The 18202-nt window shown below is 52.7% G+C and overlaps 1 protein-coding gene across 1 annotated transcript in view; it reads right to left on the reverse strand.

Annotated features, from left to right (window-relative positions):
- The window catches only part of ryr1a (ryanodine receptor 1a (skeletal)), a 54850-nt gene that overhangs the window by 14917 nt on the left and 21731 nt on the right, over positions 1-18202 (reverse strand). The window contains exons 41-78 of the mRNA XM_067257156.1: positions 18007-18150; positions 17355-17628; positions 16830-16944; positions 16606-16738; positions 16328-16422; positions 16103-16238; positions 15818-16004; positions 15451-15562; positions 15068-15188; positions 14751-14920; positions 14225-14445; positions 14035-14125; positions 13803-13943; positions 13552-13715; positions 13322-13400; positions 13123-13212; positions 12902-13048; positions 12621-12698; positions 12331-12406; positions 12115-12238; positions 11838-11953; positions 11640-11707; positions 11311-11432; positions 10914-10963; positions 10664-10724; positions 10430-10556; positions 9959-10070; positions 9635-9720; positions 9414-9540; positions 8780-9100; positions 8185-8425; positions 7622-7709; positions 7374-7466; positions 6237-6251; positions 1235-1405; positions 663-722; positions 313-447; positions 87-199 (exon numbers count right to left, since the gene is read on the reverse strand). Of these exons, the coding sequence (XP_067113257.1) occupies positions 87-199; positions 313-447; positions 663-722; positions 1235-1405; positions 6237-6251; positions 7374-7466; positions 7622-7709; positions 8185-8425; positions 8780-9100; positions 9414-9540; positions 9635-9720; positions 9959-10070; positions 10430-10556; positions 10664-10724; positions 10914-10963; positions 11311-11432; positions 11640-11707; positions 11838-11953; positions 12115-12238; positions 12331-12406; positions 12621-12698; positions 12902-13048; positions 13123-13212; positions 13322-13400; positions 13552-13715; positions 13803-13943; positions 14035-14125; positions 14225-14445; positions 14751-14920; positions 15068-15188; positions 15451-15562; positions 15818-16004; positions 16103-16238; positions 16328-16422; positions 16606-16738; positions 16830-16944; positions 17355-17628; positions 18007-18150 (4804 nt within the window). The remainder of the gene's footprint in view (positions 1-86; positions 200-312; positions 448-662; positions 723-1234; positions 1406-6236; positions 6252-7373; positions 7467-7621; positions 7710-8184; positions 8426-8779; positions 9101-9413; positions 9541-9634; positions 9721-9958; positions 10071-10429; positions 10557-10663; positions 10725-10913; positions 10964-11310; positions 11433-11639; positions 11708-11837; positions 11954-12114; positions 12239-12330; positions 12407-12620; positions 12699-12901; positions 13049-13122; positions 13213-13321; positions 13401-13551; positions 13716-13802; positions 13944-14034; positions 14126-14224; positions 14446-14750; positions 14921-15067; positions 15189-15450; positions 15563-15817; positions 16005-16102; positions 16239-16327; positions 16423-16605; positions 16739-16829; positions 16945-17354; positions 17629-18006; positions 18151-18202) is intronic.

The following is an 18202-nucleotide window of genomic DNA, read 5'->3' on the forward strand; positions in this document are numbered from 1 at the left end:
AGAGAGAGGTAGAGAGAGAGAGGTAGAGAGAGAGAGGTAGAGAGAGAGAGGTGGCTTTAAGAGTGCATGTGTGGTTGTGTTCTGACCTGGGCAGGTTGTAGAGGGGGGTCATCCTGAAGCAGGCCACCACAGCTCTGCGTCTCTGCTTGGACAGCAGCTTGTGCCACACCATCTTCTTGGACTTGAAGGGGTGTTCCGTCTGCGTGAGACAAGACAGGAACGAGCTAGATTGTTCCAGAGTGGACGAGGCCACTGGGATGGTCCCCATGCGGGTCAGAAGGACCCCCTGGCAGGCTGGAAGCTTGTTCTCACCACTTCTATGTGATACAGCACAGCCGACACCTCCTGCACTCTCTTCACCACCTTCTCTGGGGCGTCCGCGTCCTCCGCCTTCCCTGCCATCACCTTGTACAGGTCCATCTGCCAGCGCATGGACGGGTTCTCCACCTGCACGCACACAGACAGATAGACAGGTACGCAGACCGCCAGGCAGGTAGACAGACAGGTAGACAGACAAGTAGGCAGTTAGACAGACAGACAGGCAGGCATACTTCAACCAAGACACTAAACCAGGAGGGGCCAACTGAAACCCATTCCAACCAATGACACCAGGAGAAGCCCTTGCAGAACCCCTCCCTCCTGCAGAAGCTCCTCCTCCTCACCTTGCCCTGGAGATGCAGGTTGTTCTGTAGGAACTCCCTCACCTCCTCGTCAGTGTCTCTCTGCAAGAGAAAACACACTGGTACTCCTCCCACACAGAGAAAACACACTGGTACTCCTCCCACACAGAGAAAACACACTGGTACTCCTCCCAGACAGTGTGGACAGGCTGGGCGCTGCAGGAACCTGCTGTCCTCAGCAGCAGGTGTACTTATCTACGAGTCACTATAGATGAGGTGGAAGGAGAACTATAGAATCGTTAAAAACCATCAGACCAAAAAAGATTCCTTGTATGTGAAACCTACTTGGCGACGATCCTGTTTCTGGTTCTCAACTACCACAGAAGTACCAGGGAAACTACCAGGGGTATTACCAGGGAACTACCAGAGGAACTAGAAGAACTACCAGGGAGATCTACCAGGGAGAGCTACCAGGAAGAACTACCAGGGAGAGCTACCAGGAAGAACTACCAGGGAGAGCTACCAGGGAGAGCTACCAGGGAGAGCTACCAGGAAGAACTACCAGGGAGAGCTACCAGGAAGAGCTACCAGGGAGAGCTACCAGGAAGAACTACCAGAGAGTATCTGATCTTGGCCAGGTTGATTAGCTCCTGGTCGGCAGGGGAGCACATGTTCAGGCCTATGGGGAGCATCTTTTTGAGGGCCGCCACGATCAGGGACGTCTGCACTGAGTAGCGATCCCCCCTTCTCTTCTTCTTGGTACGTTCCACGTCCGAGCCCCCGGCCTGAGGACAGGAAGAGGAAGTAGATGGTGTTACAGTCTCACACGTCCCGGAGCGGAAGCAGCAAATGTGCGAAGCAATAAAACACTGCTTAGCATTGAACCCTCAGCAGCCCTGATTCAATGCCGGCCACATTCACGAGCATCACTAGAACAGAAACTCAAACTGAGCCCTAATCAATAAAAGCCTTTTTTTTGTATAACCATGATGCTAGTCATCATTGAGAGCACTACTACAATTCAACTGCGTAGGCATCTAGGGTACATTTTGCAAGACATTGCAAAAGAAAAATATGGAAGACATTCAACAAAATACCTGTCCATCTGACGGCTGTGTAAAAATGGAAAACAAAACATAAGTTTGGAATATTTTTTTTTTTTTTAAGTGTCTTTCTTCTTTAAGAAAATATTTCTTAAAGATCTTCAAGATGAGCAGTGAACAACTTGCTAAACTCTTCCTTCCTCCTCTCCACCCTTCCTTCTCCTCTCACCATATTTTACCTGAATCCAGATGGACAACAGTAGTTCTGTCTTAGATTAGCTCCTGTGTTTAACATCTAAGATAATGAATATCTCACAATACCTCAATATCTCACAAGAGTATCTCATCTCACAATACATCTAACAGCTACTCCCTACAGCAGCATCTGGAGTAATAGACTCCAGAATGAATCACTGCAGTCTATCTTACTTTCATCCTGTTACACTACATCACACCCTGAAGTAAACACATCCTGTCAAGGTGTAGGAGGACAAAATGCAAAGAATCTAATTGTTTATCTTCTGCAGACACAAACACACAATGAAGGCAAATTTTCACTGCATGATCTGTAATGATCCGTTTCTCTAAACTAAGCAGGTGGAGGCTGGGTGGAGGCCAGGTGGAGGTCAGGGCAAGCCAGGACTACTCCATACGGGGATAAAGGTCAGGGGCTGGGGTCAGGGGTGAAGAAACAGTGGGACAGGGGGAGGACAACTGAAAGGAATCATTATGATCTGCAGGACAGGACAGCAGTGAAACAGCGTAGACGGAAAACATGCGGGCAAACATTTCGTTCAATCCACCCGGCATGCCTTTGTAAACATAACAAACAGAAAAGACAAATCAATTAAAAACAACCAGTTATGTGCCTCGTGTGAGGAATGAAAAGGTTAGATGACGTTGGAGGACACAAACAAACAACCTGGTGTTTAGTAGCGTCATGTTGATGTCTAGAGTGTTACCAAACTGGCAAAGTCACACAGGTAAAACATAATGTCCAAGGGGTACGCCCCCTCCTCCCTGTGCTCTCCTCCTCTCCTCCTCCTCCTCCTCTCCTCCTCTCCTCCTCTCCTCCTCCTCTCCACCTCCTCCTCCTCTTCCTCCTCCTCCTCCTCTCCCGTCCTGTGTCCAAGGGGCCCATAAACGGCTGTTTTCTGCTCTCCCGAGCCTTCCCCTACTGGCATGTATGCCTGAGATTTGTTTGTGTGTCTTTATGTGTGTGTGCACGTGGGTGTGTTTATGTGTGTGTGCACGTGTGTGTGTTTAGGTGTGCGTGCACGTGTGTGTGTGTGGGTCATACAGCCGACAGCGGTTGGCTGAGAGAGTGAAGAGAACAGATGACCTCACAGTAATGGCCGCCGCACAGAACAGGACAGGATGAGAAATCCCTACTGAGGCAGAATGGGCAGAGGCTAGTTACCCTACACGTGGGGGGGGGGGGGAGGGGGCTTGTGGGGGGGGCGGCTGTGGTGACAAGGATGGGACAGGTGTCACCTTAACACGGGTTGAAAACAAAACATGAAAACTGATATCCAGTGTCTATCAAACAATAACTTGCCATGTAAAAACAGATACCGGTACTTTTATTTATTTCAGGTAAATAATAATGTAATATAATATACCTGGGTGTGTGTGTGTGTGTGTGTGCATGTCAGTGCCAGAGATAAGTGCAAGCAAGTTCAGCCACCTTTCCAAACAGTGCGTCAGTGCGAGGAGTGTGTTATCAGTAAGGCTGGTTTACGGGACGCTGGGTGCAAACGTTTTTAGGGGAGATTTTAGGAGACAGGTTTGATTAAACAGATCGGGGTGAGCTAGAGGTAACATTGAGCACATTCTACAAGGTACAGAGATGTTTATCTAGAGGGCTGCTTCAGTCCAGTCAAACAGAACAGCAGCTGGGCAGAGGTTAAGGGGGGGAGGGGGATGGGGGCGGGGCCATAGTCTAACATGGCTGCCAGGAAGGAGGGGCCAGGGAGGAGGGAGGGGCCATGGAGGAGGGGGAGGGCAAGGGATGAAAGGGCGGGGCCTCGGAAGAGGGGGCAGGACCATGGATGAAATGGCGGGAGCACGGAGAAGGGGGCGGGGCCAGGGAGGGGGCGGAGCATGGAGAGGGGGGGGCGACCAGGTTCCCCAGCAGAGGGGGAACAGAACCTTCAACAGAACAGACACGGAGGGAAGGACTCCCACCCAACTACGATCAGCTAGGAGCAAACTGGGCGGGAAGATGGCAGTAGGCTCCCACTGGCCTGCCTCTGGCCCTGACTCGGGCTCTGCCTCGGGCCCTGCCTCAGGTCACTGCCTCGGGCGCTGTGTGGAGCCTAGTGCCATGGACCCCACCATACAGCAGAGAACTTTCATCAAACGCCTCCAGACTCCCCCCACACACACTGGCAGGACTGGAACTGTGGACCCCCTGTGGACCCCCTGTGGACCCCCTGTGGACCCCCTGTGGACCCCCTGTGGACCCCCACACACACTGGCAGGACTGGAACTGTGGACCCCCTGTGGACCCCCTGTGGACCCCCTGTGGACCCCCTGTGGACCCCCTGTGGACCCCCTGTGGACCCCCGCAGACCACCTGGGATCTGATGGAAAAGTGCCTTCTCTCTCTCTCATCTTTCTGTCTCCTTTCACTTGATATCAATACTAATGGTTTGTTGATATGTGTTTCATGATATGTGGGCACTACGTCAGTGTCATTTTATTGGGCGTCGCAGTTTTCTTATTGGTGTGATGTGTCACTGGCTGTGCTAGCCTTGGCCTGTTAACAGCGTATGTGAGGTTGTTAATAGCGTAACTTTATCCGAAAAGTATCAGTGCTGCCTGAAAAGTAAATCCGGACCATGTGTTTGGCCTTCTATTTCTGTGCCTCGGTTTGCAGAGCGACAAGTGGCACATTCTGGACGTAGCTTGGTAGCAGGGCTGCCCTACAGAGCTTACAGTCACCTGGTGGACATTAGCAGCTGTATCTTTATATGGATGCTTATCTCTATAATTGGCGCTGGCATAAACTGTTGTTCTGAGATGTGCTGTGCGTCGAGGTCTGGTCTACCAGTGTGTGGGGTGGTGTGTTGAGGCCTGGTCTACCAGTGTGTGGGGTGGTGTGTTGAGGCCTGGTCTACCAGTGTGTGGGGTGGTGTGTTGGGGCCTGGTCTACCAGTGTGTGGGGTGGTGTGTTGAGGTCTGGTCTACCAGTGTGTGGGGTGGTGTGTTGAGGTCTGGTCTACCAGTGTGTGGGGTGGTGTGTTGAGGCCTGGTCTACCAGTGTGTGGGGTGGTGTGTTGGGGCCTGGTCTACCAGTGTGTGGGGTGGCGTGTTGGGGTCTGGTCTACCAGTGTGTGGGGTGGCGTGTTGGGGTCTGGTCTACCAGTGTGTGGGGTGGTGTGTTGAGGCCTGGTCTACCAGTGTGTGGGGTGGTGTGTTGGGGCCTGGTCTACCAGTGTGTGGGGTGGTGTGTTGAGGTCTGGTCTACCAGTGTGTGGGGTGGTGTGTTGAGGTCTGGTCTACCAGTGTGTGGGGTGGTGTGTTGAGGCCTGGTCTACCAGTGTGTGGGGTGGTGTGTTGGGGCCTGGTCTACCAGTGTGTGGGGTGGCGTGTTGGGGTCTGGTCTACCAGTGTGTGGGGTGGTGTGTTGGGGCCTGGTCTACCAGTGTGTGGGGTGGCGTGTTGGGGTCTGGTCTACCAGTGTGTGGGGTGGTGTGTTGAGGCCTGGTCTACCAGTGTGTGGGGTGGTGTGTTGAGGCCTGGTCTACCAGTGTGTGGGGTGGCGTGTTGAGGCCTGGTCTACCAGTGTGTGGGGTGGTGTGTTGAGGCCTGGTCTACCAGTGTGTGGGGTGGTGTGTTGAGGCCTGGTCTACCAGTGTGTGGGGTGGTGTGTTGAGGCCTGGTCTACCAGTGTGTGGGGTGGTGTGTTGGGGCCTGGTCTACCAGTGTGTGGGGTGGTGTGTTGAGGCCTGGTCTACCAGTGTGTGGGGTGGTGTGTTGAGGCCTGGTCTACCAGTGTGTGGGGTGGTGTGTTGAGGCCTGGTCTACCAGTGTGTGGGGTGGCGTGTTGAGGCCTGGTCTACCAGTGTGTGGGGTGGTGTGTTGAGGCCTGGTCTACCAGTGTGTGGGGTGGTGTGTTGAGGCCTGGTCTACCAGTGTGTGGGGTGGTGTGTTGGGGCCTGGTCTACCAGTGTGTGGGGTGGTGTGTTGAGGCCTGGTCTACCAGTGTGTGGGGTGGTGTGTTGAGGCCTGGTCTACCAGTGTGTGGGGTGGTGTGTTGAGGCCTGGTCTACCAGTGTGTGGGGTGGTGTGTTGAGGCCTGGTCTACCAGTGTGTGGGGTGGTGTGTTGAGGCCTGGTCTACCAGTGTGTGGGGTGGTGTGTTGAGGCCTGGTCTACCAGTGTGTGGGGTGGTGTGTTGGGGCCTGGTCTACCAGTGTGTGGGGTGGTGTGTTGAGGCCTGGTCTACCAGTGTGTGGGGTGGTGTGTTGAGGCCTGGTCTACCAGTGTGTGGGTAGGGTTGATGAAAAGCCCCCTACAGTGAGGTGCCATGCGATCAGCACAGCGGTCGTGCAGAAACGAAGTCTAACCTCAGAATCCCCGGCCTAGAAAGCCAGCGGCAACACAAGAGAAACGAACAGGAGAGAGTCAGAGAGAGAACACGGTTAACACAGCTGCAGGCTGAGCCACATCCCTGCTAAACATCCCTGCTAGCACAGTACACATCCCTGCTAAACATCCCTGCTAGCACAGTACACATCCATGCTAAACATCCCTGCTAGCACAGTACACATCCCTGCTAAACATCCCTGCTAGCACAGTACACATCCCTGCTAAACACAGCACATCCCTATTAAACATCCCTGCTAAACATCCCTGCTAGCACAGTACACATCCATGCTAAACATCCCTGCTAGCACAGTACACATCCATGCTAAACATCCCTGCTAGCACAGTACACATCCATGCTAAACATCCCTGCTAGCACAGTACACATCCCTGCTAAACATCCCTGCTAGCACAGTACACATCCCTGCTAAACACAGCACATCCCTATTAAACATCCCTGCTAAACATCCCTGCTAGCACAGCACATCCCTGCTAAACACAGCACCTCCCTATTAAACATCCCTGCTAAACATCCCTGCTAGCACAGCACATCCCTGCTAAACACAGCACATCCCTATTAAACATCCCTCCTAGCACAACACACATCCCTCCTAGCACAACACACATCCCTGCTAACACAACACACATCCCTACTAACACAACACACATCCCTACTAACACAACACACATCCCTGCTAACACAACACACATCCTTGCTCAACACAACACACATCCCTACTAACACAACACACATCCCTACTAACACAACACACATCCCTACTAACACAACACACATCCCTACTAACACAACACACATCCCATCCCTACCCCACAACAGAAAGACTCTGGGTGAGACTACATGATAAAAAGTCAACATTTCCTGGTGGTGGTCCACCCTGTGGTCATCCAGGACGATGTACCTGTGGGAGAGGATGTTCTGGGGGCTCTTCTTGTACAGATGGATTATTGTCAAAAGTATTATTATGATTAGATCTAATGTTACGTGCATTAAAGATATCAAGTATATATGTTTGTAGATTTGACTAATTCATAAAAATGTATATAAAATGGTAGACGGTAGCATTACTACAGTGAAAAAGATTGCATCATGATCTCACATTGCTCATCTTGCTCTTGCTGTCAGCAGTGAGGAAAGACATGTTGTTGATCTCGTTCATCACCACAAAGTTCTGCTCCTCTCGCTTGAAATTCTGCAGATAGAAATGAGAGAAAGAGGGAAGTTAGAGAGGCACAGCGGAAGATAGAAATCATCAGATTTAGAGGAAGCAAGACTGACGTGAGATCTGGAAGCATACTCACGTGAGATTTGGAAGCATACTCACGTGAGATTTGGAAGCATACTCACGTGAGATTTGGACCAGAAGATGAAGACCTCTCCAATCATCCGGAAGAGCTCCTCAGCGTCGGGGTCAGGACAGGTCAACCATCTCGCCCTGCAAGAGACGCATGTTTCAGGACTCTAGAACACAATGTAGCCATGACATGACAGACATCTCCTCTACCTGGCGTAGTCCACCTTGTGGATGAAGCTGATGTACCTGTTACTGTCCTCCACAAAGGATGAGGCCAGCATATCTGTTACTGTCCTCCACAAAGGATGAGGCAAATATACCTGTTATTGTCCACCACAAAGGATGAGGCCAGCATACCTGTTACTGTCCTCCAGAAAGGATGAGTCCAACGTACCTGTTCCTGTCCACCACAAAGGATGAGGCCAACATACCTGTTACTGTCCTCCACAAAGGATGAGGCCAACATACCTGTTACTGTCCTCCACAAGGGATGAGGCCAACGTACCTGTTCCTGTCCTCCACAAAGGATGAGGCCAACGTACCTGTTCCTGTCCTCCACAAAGGATGAGGCCAACGTACCTGTTCCTGTCCTCCACAAAGGATGAGGCCAACATACCTGTTATTGTCCACATAGCGGATAAGGAGGGGGTAGAGGGCGTAGAGGTCCCTGCAGAGCACGGCAAACTCATCCCTGATGGTTCCCTCCTCCTCGTCCCCCTCAGACTTGCCCTCCAGGCGCAGGTGGTCCTCCTCAGCCACCACCTTCCCTGTCCGCTTCTTCAGTTTCTCCATGGTGGGGATGAAGTGGGACTTGAGCATCTCTGGCTTGGCCCGGCTCACGATGGGCTGGGAGAACACTGCAGGAGGAAGAGGGAGTCAGGTGGCTGAGCGGTTAGGGAACCAGGCTATTAATCAGAAGGTTGCCGGTTCGATTCCCGTCAGTACAAAATGACATTGTGTCCTTGGGCAAGGCACTTCACCCTACTTGCCTCCGGGGGGAATGTCCCTGTACTTATTGTAAGTCGCTCTGGATAAGAGCGTCTGCTAAATGACTTAATGTAAATGTAAGACAGGCGCATCACAAATAAGATGTATTATTAGGGTTAGCTACGAGCCCTATGATAATAATAATAATGTTATCATCTTTATTATAATTATCCAGCCGGACTCCAAGAAGTACAAGGTGTGTCATCCCTGAAGGAGGGCCTCACCTGCCAGCCTCTTCATCCAGGAGGCCTCGTCGATGCCCAGGTTGTTGACCACGATCTTCATGATGCTTCCCAGCAGCTGGTTGAGGTGTTCGGAGGTGACGTCCGTGCAGACCTGGCCCTCCAACTCTGGAACGTTCTCGGGCCCCCTCTCCCACCAGCGAGGCAGGTAGTTGCACAGCATGGGCAGGGTGATCTCGATGACGTGGGGCATCTCGGTGTAGCGGGCCCCGGACTCGGCCAGGTCCCCGATCTCCTTCAGCAGGACGTCCAGCTCTGGGATGTCCTGGCACAGCTCCTGCACCTCGTTGGGAAGACCCAAGACTGTTGACCGAGAGGAGGGAAAGGAGTGAGAGAGAGGAGAAAAAGAGAGGGAAAGAGAGACGAAAAAGAGCAAAAAACGGAGAGAGATGAGTCAGAAAGAGAGAGAAAGAGAGAGAGACAAGGAAGAGATATAATGGAAGAAAGGGGAAGAGAGAGAAAGTGTGTGTGAGAGAAAAGGAGAGAGAAAGAGATATGAGAGAGAAAAACAGAGAGAGAAAGAGAGATGGGGTCGTAGATGAGGGTAACAGATGGGGCAGAAGGACTCCCAGGTAGATGGGGGGGAACAGGGTGAACGACCAAGGTTAGCACTCACTGGCTCGTTCTCTGGGGGTCTTGGTGGTGTAGACTGAGAAGGTGTTGAACTCGTTCAGGTTGGGCTCCAGGTAGGCTACAGGCATGGCCGCCGCCAGGTGAGCCAGACACTCTCCAAGAGCAGGCCTCTGTCTGGAGGGGTAGACAAACACACACATCACACACACATCTCTCACACACACACCTACAGAGGACTGTTGTTACAATGTCACACACACACACACACCTCTCCACGTGAGGATTCTTGACTGTTCCCAGAGAGTAGATGCTGCACATGATCCGGTAACAGGACATCTGGAGGTCGTCCACTGAGACAGAAACAGACACAGTTAGCATCAACCAGGATGGAGAGATCTACTGAGAGAGAGAGAGAGAGAGAACAGAACAAAGGAGAGAGAAAGATAGAGAGGGAAGGGGGAAGAGAAAGAGAGAGAGAGTGGGGGAGACGGAGAAAGAGGGAGAGAAAGAGAGACAGAAAGAGAGGAAGACGTTGGAGCGAGAGAGAATCTGACAGGGAAAACAGACACAACGCAAGCCTTGACTCACAAATGACGTCATCTCCAAACTGGTGCTGAGCGACGTGGTCGAACAGCGAAGTGAGGACAGGGAGCAGAGCTATGGTGGTGTAGTTGATGTTCTGGGACACGCCCTTCACCTGCTGCAGAGAGGAACCACAGCACAGCAGGGGGGGGGGGGGGGCAGGTGAGTAAAGGCAGGTGAGTACAGGCAGGTGCACCAGAGCTGAGAAACTGCCCTGATCCTGTGACCTCACTCACCTGGTCACCTCGCTCATCTGGTCACCTCGCTCACCTGGTCACCTCGCTCACCTGGTCACCTCGCTCACCTCGCTCACCTCGCTCACCTGGTCACCTGGTCACCTCGCTCACCTGGTCACCTCGCTCACCTAGTCACCTCGCTCACCTCGCTCACCTGGTCACCTCCCTCACCTGGTCACCTCGCTCACCTCGCTCACCTCGCTCACCTCGCTCACCTCGCTCACCTGGTCACCTCGCTCACCTGGTTGCCTTTAGACACCTTCCCCAGCTTCAGGTTCTCCACCATCTTCTCGATGTCGTCCGCCGCTCCCTCGAAGAAGGAGCGCAGGCCGGCCTTGACGATCTCAGGCCCGGACTTCATCACCGTCCTGAGGAGCAGAGAGGGCAGCTTCAGTACCGCGTGTGTGTGTGTGTGTGTGTGTGTGTGTGTGTGTGTGTGTGTGTGTGTGTGTGAGGAAGGAGAACGTGACAACACCTTGCGTCCAGGGACCGCGCCAGGATGTGAAGACAGTTGACGATAGCTTGGGCGTCGGTTCCTGTTCAGATCACACAATGACACCGTTACAGCTGTCACCGTGTACCTCAGAAGAAAAACAACATCGATCCAAAACAGAAGCAATTGAAAAAGTAATGCAAAGAGGCAAAGTATTAAAGGGTGGAGAGGAAGGACAGGAAGTAGCGGTGGAGAAGAGGAAGGCAGGAGGAACAAGGGTCAGATGTCTTACCGAAGAGAGAGACTCTGTGTCTCACCAGAGCGGCCATTTTACAGAAGATACTACAAACAGGAGGAATAAAAGGAGGAGAGGAGGGGAGGAAAGGAAAGGAAAGGAGGAAAGGAGGGGAAGAGAGCAGATATAAAGTGAATGTTGAAAAGCAATAGAAAGCGGAAGTGAATGATTACAGAGAATGTTCTTGTGGAGATCTGAACATATACAGTATAACTGGTTCATTTTGTACACTGATGAATAGACTTTCTGCGCTCTGTATCTTAGGATAAGACATAGATAGGGAGATAGACAGAATGACAGAGATAGACAGAATGACAGAGAGACAGAATGACAGAGAGACAGAATGACAGAGAGACAGAGACAAAGAGTGACGGAGAGAGGGAAAGACTAGTACCTTGCAATCATTTCTTTCTCTTTATTAGAGGAATGCCCTCCACTCCCCAGAACCTTGGCCGGCGTAGACAGGAAGTACAGGCAGTGGTTTTTGAAGTACTGGTTAATGAGAGGCATCAGGATCTGAAGACAGAGAGAGAGAGAGAGAGAGAGAGAGAGAGAGAGAGAGAGAGAGAGAGAGAGAGAGAGAGAGAGACAGACAGAGAGAGAGAGAGAGAGAGAGAGAGAGAGAGAGAGAGAGAGAGAGAGTGAGAGAGAGAGAGAGAGTGTGAAGACCATCTCGCACGAAGCCCTGTTTCTCCCCAAGCCCACCATGACACCACGTCTGACCTTGGCGAAGAACTTGATCTCCTGCTCGTGAGGAGACTTCTCCACTCTCCCGCTGCTCACCACAGCCTCTGCACACACACACACACACAGGGAAGCAAGATGTTAGGACAGGAAAGCCACACCAGAACAGCCTCCTGTGGAACCATCTGGACTGCAGCTGATCACATGACACCATCGCCCATCTCCCGCCTGCAGTACCCAGATGAGCGATGAACTCCTGGGCGATGTCCATCCACTTCAACAGCTTCTGCAGGAAGCCGTAGGCGAAGCGCTTCTCGATGGACGATATGTCTGACTCCATGTCCTTCAGCCCCCTGTGAGCAGAAGAATGAAGAAGAAGAATACATTTGATTTGCGCCTTTAAAGCGCCTGTCTCGCCCTCCGAGCACTGAAAGTACAGCAGGATTCCCTCAGCATCAGTCCGTGTGACTGCTGTTGAGGAAGGACCGTGGTGGGAATCCCCCCCCCCTCATACCTGGTGACGGCGTAACCGTTAAGCTGCAGGAACTTCAGCAGCTCGTGAGCCTTCTCTCGGTCCCTGGCCTTCTCCTTGGCCGTCAGAGTGTCGTAGGGCACCAGCAGGGGGTGTGAGCCGCCTCCTGTACACAGAGGAAACAGGCGGTCAGGGAAAACCTTCATCTGACAGCCTGCTGCACGCCTGGTTCCTGTCCTGGAGGGAGCGACCTTTCACCTTTGGACTGCAGCTCCATCTTCTTCTTCCGGCCCCAGGTGTTGTGGTAGTTCTCGGCCAGCTGCTCTGCCATGGACTGGAGATGACACAGCACATCGAGTTGTATAAAATTATATTAATTAAAATAATGTATTTATTATGTGTTTTTAATTAGTTTTTTTTATATATATTTGGTTTATAATAATTAATATTATTTTATTAAATTAACATTCGTTGATATTTATTATTAATCATCGTGTGAAAGCAAAGTGATAAACCAACGGGTCCAGTAGTTGGTGACTTTGCCACACCTGCAGATCTCTTGACAGAGCCATGTGAGAGATTTCTATTGGCTGAGGGCTGTAGCCATGGCTGGGGTCATAGGTCGCCTAGAACAAGAACAGACGAGCGTCATCACAGCATCATCACAGCATCATCACAGCGTCAGCACAGCGTCATCACATGGTCATCACAGCGTCAGCACAGCGTCATCACATGGTCATCACAGCGTCAGCACAGCGTCATCACAGCGTCATCACAGCGTCATCACATGGTCATCACAGCATCATCACAGCGTCTCCTCTGACGGTACCTGCGCCGTCTGGGAGATCTTCCTAGCTGCCTTCTTCTTCTCCGCCTTTTCCTCCTCTCCTCCATCCCTCGCTTTATCCAGCGTCCACTCCCACGCCAGCATGGCCTTGACGGACTCCTTGATTGGCCAGCGGTAGATCTCTTTGTCCTATCAGGGGAGAGGTCAAGAGGTCAGGTCTGATAAAGAGACACAGAGGAGACGGGGCGGAGAAGAAGCCGAACCTTCTCGGAGAACGTCTTGTAGGGTCTGAGCATGGGGTGGGTCTTCGAATTTTCATCCAACAGCTCACCGTATGTCCAGTTGTTCTGAATCTACAGAAGGACGTGCACACGCACGTTTATAATGTACGTAAACAATCACACATTTCCCCCCCCCCCTAATCATTGCAACAAAAAGCCCAACTTCTTGGATTAAACTCACCTTCTCAAAAGCCCACTTGTCATGTGTGAGCTCGGCGTATTTGTTGATGAAGCCGTCCAGTCTCTCAGGAATAATAGTGCTGCGTTTGAAGAAAAGAGGATCTCAATGACCGGACTAGATATATTCATCGACGCATTCCAAGCAACTTAGCAACCAAAGCCCAGTACGTTCACCCTTGGTTCACTGCTAACCCTAAACCTAACCCCTGAACTCCTGAGAAGTTGTCTCACTTGGTGGTGTCCACAGGTTTGGGGTCAAAGTTTCCCTCTGCGTCCACCGAGGCCTTCTTCTCCGTTTTGGACGAGTAGCTCGCGTCCACGTAGTCGGGAGGGATGGCTCCGGCGATGGCGCAGATGCACGGCATGGCGATCTTGAACATCTCTGCGTCGAATTTCTGTGAGAGGGAGGAAGAGGTCATTGAGTGACTCATCGTCATCGTCATGGCAGCAGATACGCCATTGTTTGGAGGACAGGCTGAGACCTTGTGAGCCAGGGACTCGAAGATGCCCCAGAACAGTTTGCGGGTGAGGTGAAGCTCCTCCTCAGACGACACTCCAAAGTTGCCCCAGCCGTTGGGCAGGCAGTAGTACTTCCAACAACGCTCGTAGTGATTGGTCAAAAGCTGCGGGACAAACAGCAACGTCAGCCAATCAGAACAGAAGGATGTGTCGTTCTTAGGCGGTTATTGCTGTTGTCACGACGAGATGTGGCACCTTCAGCGGCATCTTGGCGTACTCGTTGAGAATGGGCACGTCAAACACCAGCCTCCTGAGCAGGTGCTGGAGCATGGACGGACGTAGGTACCTGGAAAGAGATAAGCGCTCAAAACGCAACGCTGTACTTCCTCCTACTCCAAAGTATTTTTAAAAGAACGGCGATCTGACGTGGGGGAACCGGACCTACTTGCACAGGGACATGAGGCACTCCTCGATGACGTCCCGCTGGGCCTTGGTGAATGCACGGCCACGGGACAGCCGGTAGATGGTGTGCAGCATGGAGTCGATCATGATGGCCCGGTGTTCCGTGCCGGCGAACAGAGGGGCGCACTTGGTGATGAGGGGCAGCACGGCGGAGCACAGGTAGCGGTTCAGCGCCAGCGCCATCTCCGTGGTGCAGAACGCCGCCTGGGGGAGAGAGACTCACACCGTCAGGAGGTCAAGCTGGAGGGAATTATTGTGGAGTAGTCGGGGGGGTTAGGGAATCTAGCTATTAATCAGAAGGTTGCAGGTCCGATTCTGGCCGTGCGAAATGACGTTGTGTCCTTGGGCAAGGCACTTCACCCTACTTGCCTCGAGGGGAATGTCCCTGTACTTACTGTAAGTCGCTCTGGATAAGAGCGTCTGCTAAATGTAAATGTAGTCTGGAGGGTTCGGGTCAGGAGAGTAGGTTTTGTATCCGACAAGCGGGCCTTGTTCGGGGGGAAGCTCACCGTGTCCAGGGAGGCAGCCGCCCTCATGTCCGGCAGGAAGCCCACCTCCAGCACGTGCAACAGGAAGTCCTGGTTGTCGATGCCGTACACACGATCCAGGAACAGCACCATGGGGGCTTTGTGGTCCGGGACAAAACTGGCGGACATCTTGGGTTCAATGATGCTGTTGTCTAGAACACAAACACAGAAGGATACATTTTTTTTTATGATATTTAATGTCATTCAAATCCAAATTCTGGGAAAGAAGATGAAACGTTGTTCAACCAACTCATTTTTCTACTTCAAAAAGAACTGCCGTAAGTGTGACAGGAAGTCACCTTTTCCGAAAGCGGGGATTTGCACCGACAGGCTGATGACGCCCACCAGGTCCTCTATTGGCACCAGGGAGCGCAGGATGGCCCTGATCCGGAGTGCCTCTCCCTTCCCTGCTTGGATCAGCTGAGGAGCAACAGGGACAGAGACACTTAGACCGGCTACACCCGACTGCTCATGCATTCGTGTTGTTTCGTATAATTTCGTGTTGTAGGTATAGGCATGGGTGTGGTGTGGATATACTCAGTAGTATTACAGTCTAGTTTTTATACAGTATTACAGTACACAAAGTACAGTATATACAGTATAGTATATACTATATATATATAGTATAATACAGTCGTATTTGTAAACAGGGATCAGCTGTGGAGCAGGGAGAGCTACTGACGTGCATCTCCGGAGCGCAGCGCCCCAGCAGGTCGATCAGAGCAGAGTAGAAGGACATGATGGCGTTCCCCAGATGGACACGGTTATCCTCCTGCTGCTCCTCTCCTCCGAACCTGGCAAGAAGCAGGCAGGAAGTAGACAGGAGGCAGACAGGAAGTAGACAAGAGGCGGACAGGAAGTAGACAGGAGGCGGACAGGAAGTAGACAGGAAGTAGACAGGAAGCAGACAGGAGGCAGACAGGAAGCAGACAGGAAGCAGACAGGATGAAAGAGTATAGAAGCGACTAGAAGCTGAACAGAAGCGAGGAGAGATCTTGAGGAGCGATCTCTCGCCACCCTCCTCGCCACGGAGGGCTTGCGGAGCTCACATGGGGAAGCGTCGGTCCTTCTTGACGGTGGGTCCATCCCTGGCCGGGTCCTCGGAGATCTTGATGGCCTCCTCGATGGCGGCCAGCAGCCCGTTCCCCCCCTCCCCCCTCAGGGCGGGGCCGAAACACTCAGGCCTCCGGATGAGCAGCCGCACCACCACGTTGGCATTCTCCTCCACGCTCTCACCTGCGGGGAAACACACACACACGGACTCAGTCCCGGAGAAAACAGCAGGAGAACTACACCGAACAGCGTTTGACGGGGCCGCTGGAGGAAGCACTGACCGTTGACGAAGACGGCGAAACGCAGGAAGTCCAGGTACTTCTCCCCTCCACACGGGTTCCAGCCGATGTCGGGGTAGCCCTTTGCCATGAGCATGGTGCAGCTCTGCAGGCCGCAGCCAGCCAGGTACTTCACCACCTGGGAGGAGACACGAGGAGCAGCTCTGAGACCAGGTCTACAGACCGTGCTGTGTTTGAAGCCGAAGCAGGAAGTAGGAAGTGCTGTACCTTCTCCAGGTCCTGCTCCTGCAGAGCCAGCGCCAGCTCGTTGTTGTCGATGCAGGAAGCCGCAGCCACGTCGAGAGGGGTGGAGCCTCGCACGCCTGAGAGAGATATACAATATATTTTCATGCTTTACTGAACTGATTTTAAGTGACATGTGACAGGGAGAGAGAGAGAGAGAGAGAGAGGGGGGGGGAGGACATGCCAAAGGCCCAGGCTGGATTTGAACTGCTCATCCTATAATGATGTTGTTCTGAACCCTAATGATTTGATTGGTTGCTCACCCAGGCCGATGCCACTGTTCTGAAGCAGGTAGCTGAGGTGATCGAACATGGAGCGCTGGTTCTGACGGCTGATGCGGCAGAAGTAGCACAGGAAACGGCAGCAGTTGGTCACCATGCGAGGGAACCTGATCTCCTGAAGCAAAGGAACCAATACCCTTGTCAACAGGTTAGTAAAAAAGGAAAGCTCTAGTATGAGGTCAGGGCTGGTCCGAGAGGAGACGTACCTTTGAGTCTCCTCCACCCAGCACGTTGACCATCACCTCCATGACCGTCTCGTGCATGCCCAGCGCACGCATCAGGTTAGGGTGCTGGTAGAACACCTTGTTACTCATGATGTCCCTGATGGAGGGAGAGAGAGGGGGGAGGGAGAGTGGGCGGGAGAGAGAGAGAGAGAGAGAGAGAGAGAGAGAGAGAGAGAGAGAGAGAGGAAAGGAAGGAGAAAAAGAGGGAGTGAGGGAAAGATGGAAAGAGAGGGAGTGGGGGTTGGGAGGGAGGGAGGGAGAGAGACAGATAGAGAGCAAGAAAGAGAGTGAGGGAGTGAGGGAGGGATAGATAGAGAGACAGGAGTGAGCACACTCATGTTACTCCCAAGTCCCCCCTGTATCATATTAAGTAAGCTCCCGTACACCCCAGGGTGTGAACTAGGGATGCACGATATATCGCTGGCCATATCGGTATTGGCCATATCGGTATCGGCCATATCGGCCATATCGGTGCATCCCTAGTGTGAACCTCAGCTTCCTGCTGACCCGATGCTCTGGATCATCAGCCTCTCCTCTTCAGGGCCCATCTGGACGATGAGCAGCGAGCGGATCTGGCCCAGACACTCCAGCAGGTCCATGGTGTCCTGGACCGACACGGCGTTGATGGTGTAGGCCTTGGGAAGGGCTCTGATCAGCTCCCCCAGCCCGTCGTACTGCCGGTGGAGCAGGCTGAACATGAGACGCACCAGCTCCGGGTTCTGGATGAACGACTCCTGGGCCCAGTGGATCATGGTGTGGGAGATGAGCCCCTGGAGGGTGCCTGGAACGGAAGCGGGGAGGGTTGTTGAGTTCAGGTGTGAGTTTATAACGTCTAGATACAGACAGGATTAGGAAGGTTGGGTGTAAGCAGATCTGGGGTCAGGTTCTGGGGTCAGGTTCTGGGTTCAGGATCTGGGGTCAGGTTCTGGGGTCAGGTTCTGGGTTCTAGGGTCAGGTTCGAGGTTCAGGTTCTGGGATCAGGTTCTGGGATCAGGTTTTGGGGTCAGGTTCTGGGGTCAGGTTCTGGGTTCTAGGGTCAGGTTCTGGGGTCAGGGTCCGGGGTCAGGGTCCGGGGTCAGGGTCCGGGGTCAGGGTCCGGGGTCAGGGTCCGGGGTCAGGTTCTGGGGTCAGGTTCTGGGGTCTTGCTCTTATGACTCACTGGGTTTGGCTTCTTCGTCAGGTTTGCTCTCCTCCTCCATCTTCCTCCTGCGGAAGTTCCTGACCTTCTCCAGCATACGCAGCAGCCTTCCCCTGAGGGAGTTATCCACCTCCTCCTCCTCTTCCTCCTCCTCGATATGCACCCCTTCAAGGAAAACACACCGCAGTTAACCAACCGATGTTCCAGCTACTCAGCT

The sequence above is a fragment of the Osmerus mordax genome, chromosome 19 (assembly GCF_038355195.1).
Source record: "Osmerus mordax isolate fOsmMor3 chromosome 19, fOsmMor3.pri, whole genome shotgun sequence".
Taxonomy (NCBI): domain Eukaryota; kingdom Metazoa; phylum Chordata; class Actinopteri; order Osmeriformes; family Osmeridae; genus Osmerus; species Osmerus mordax.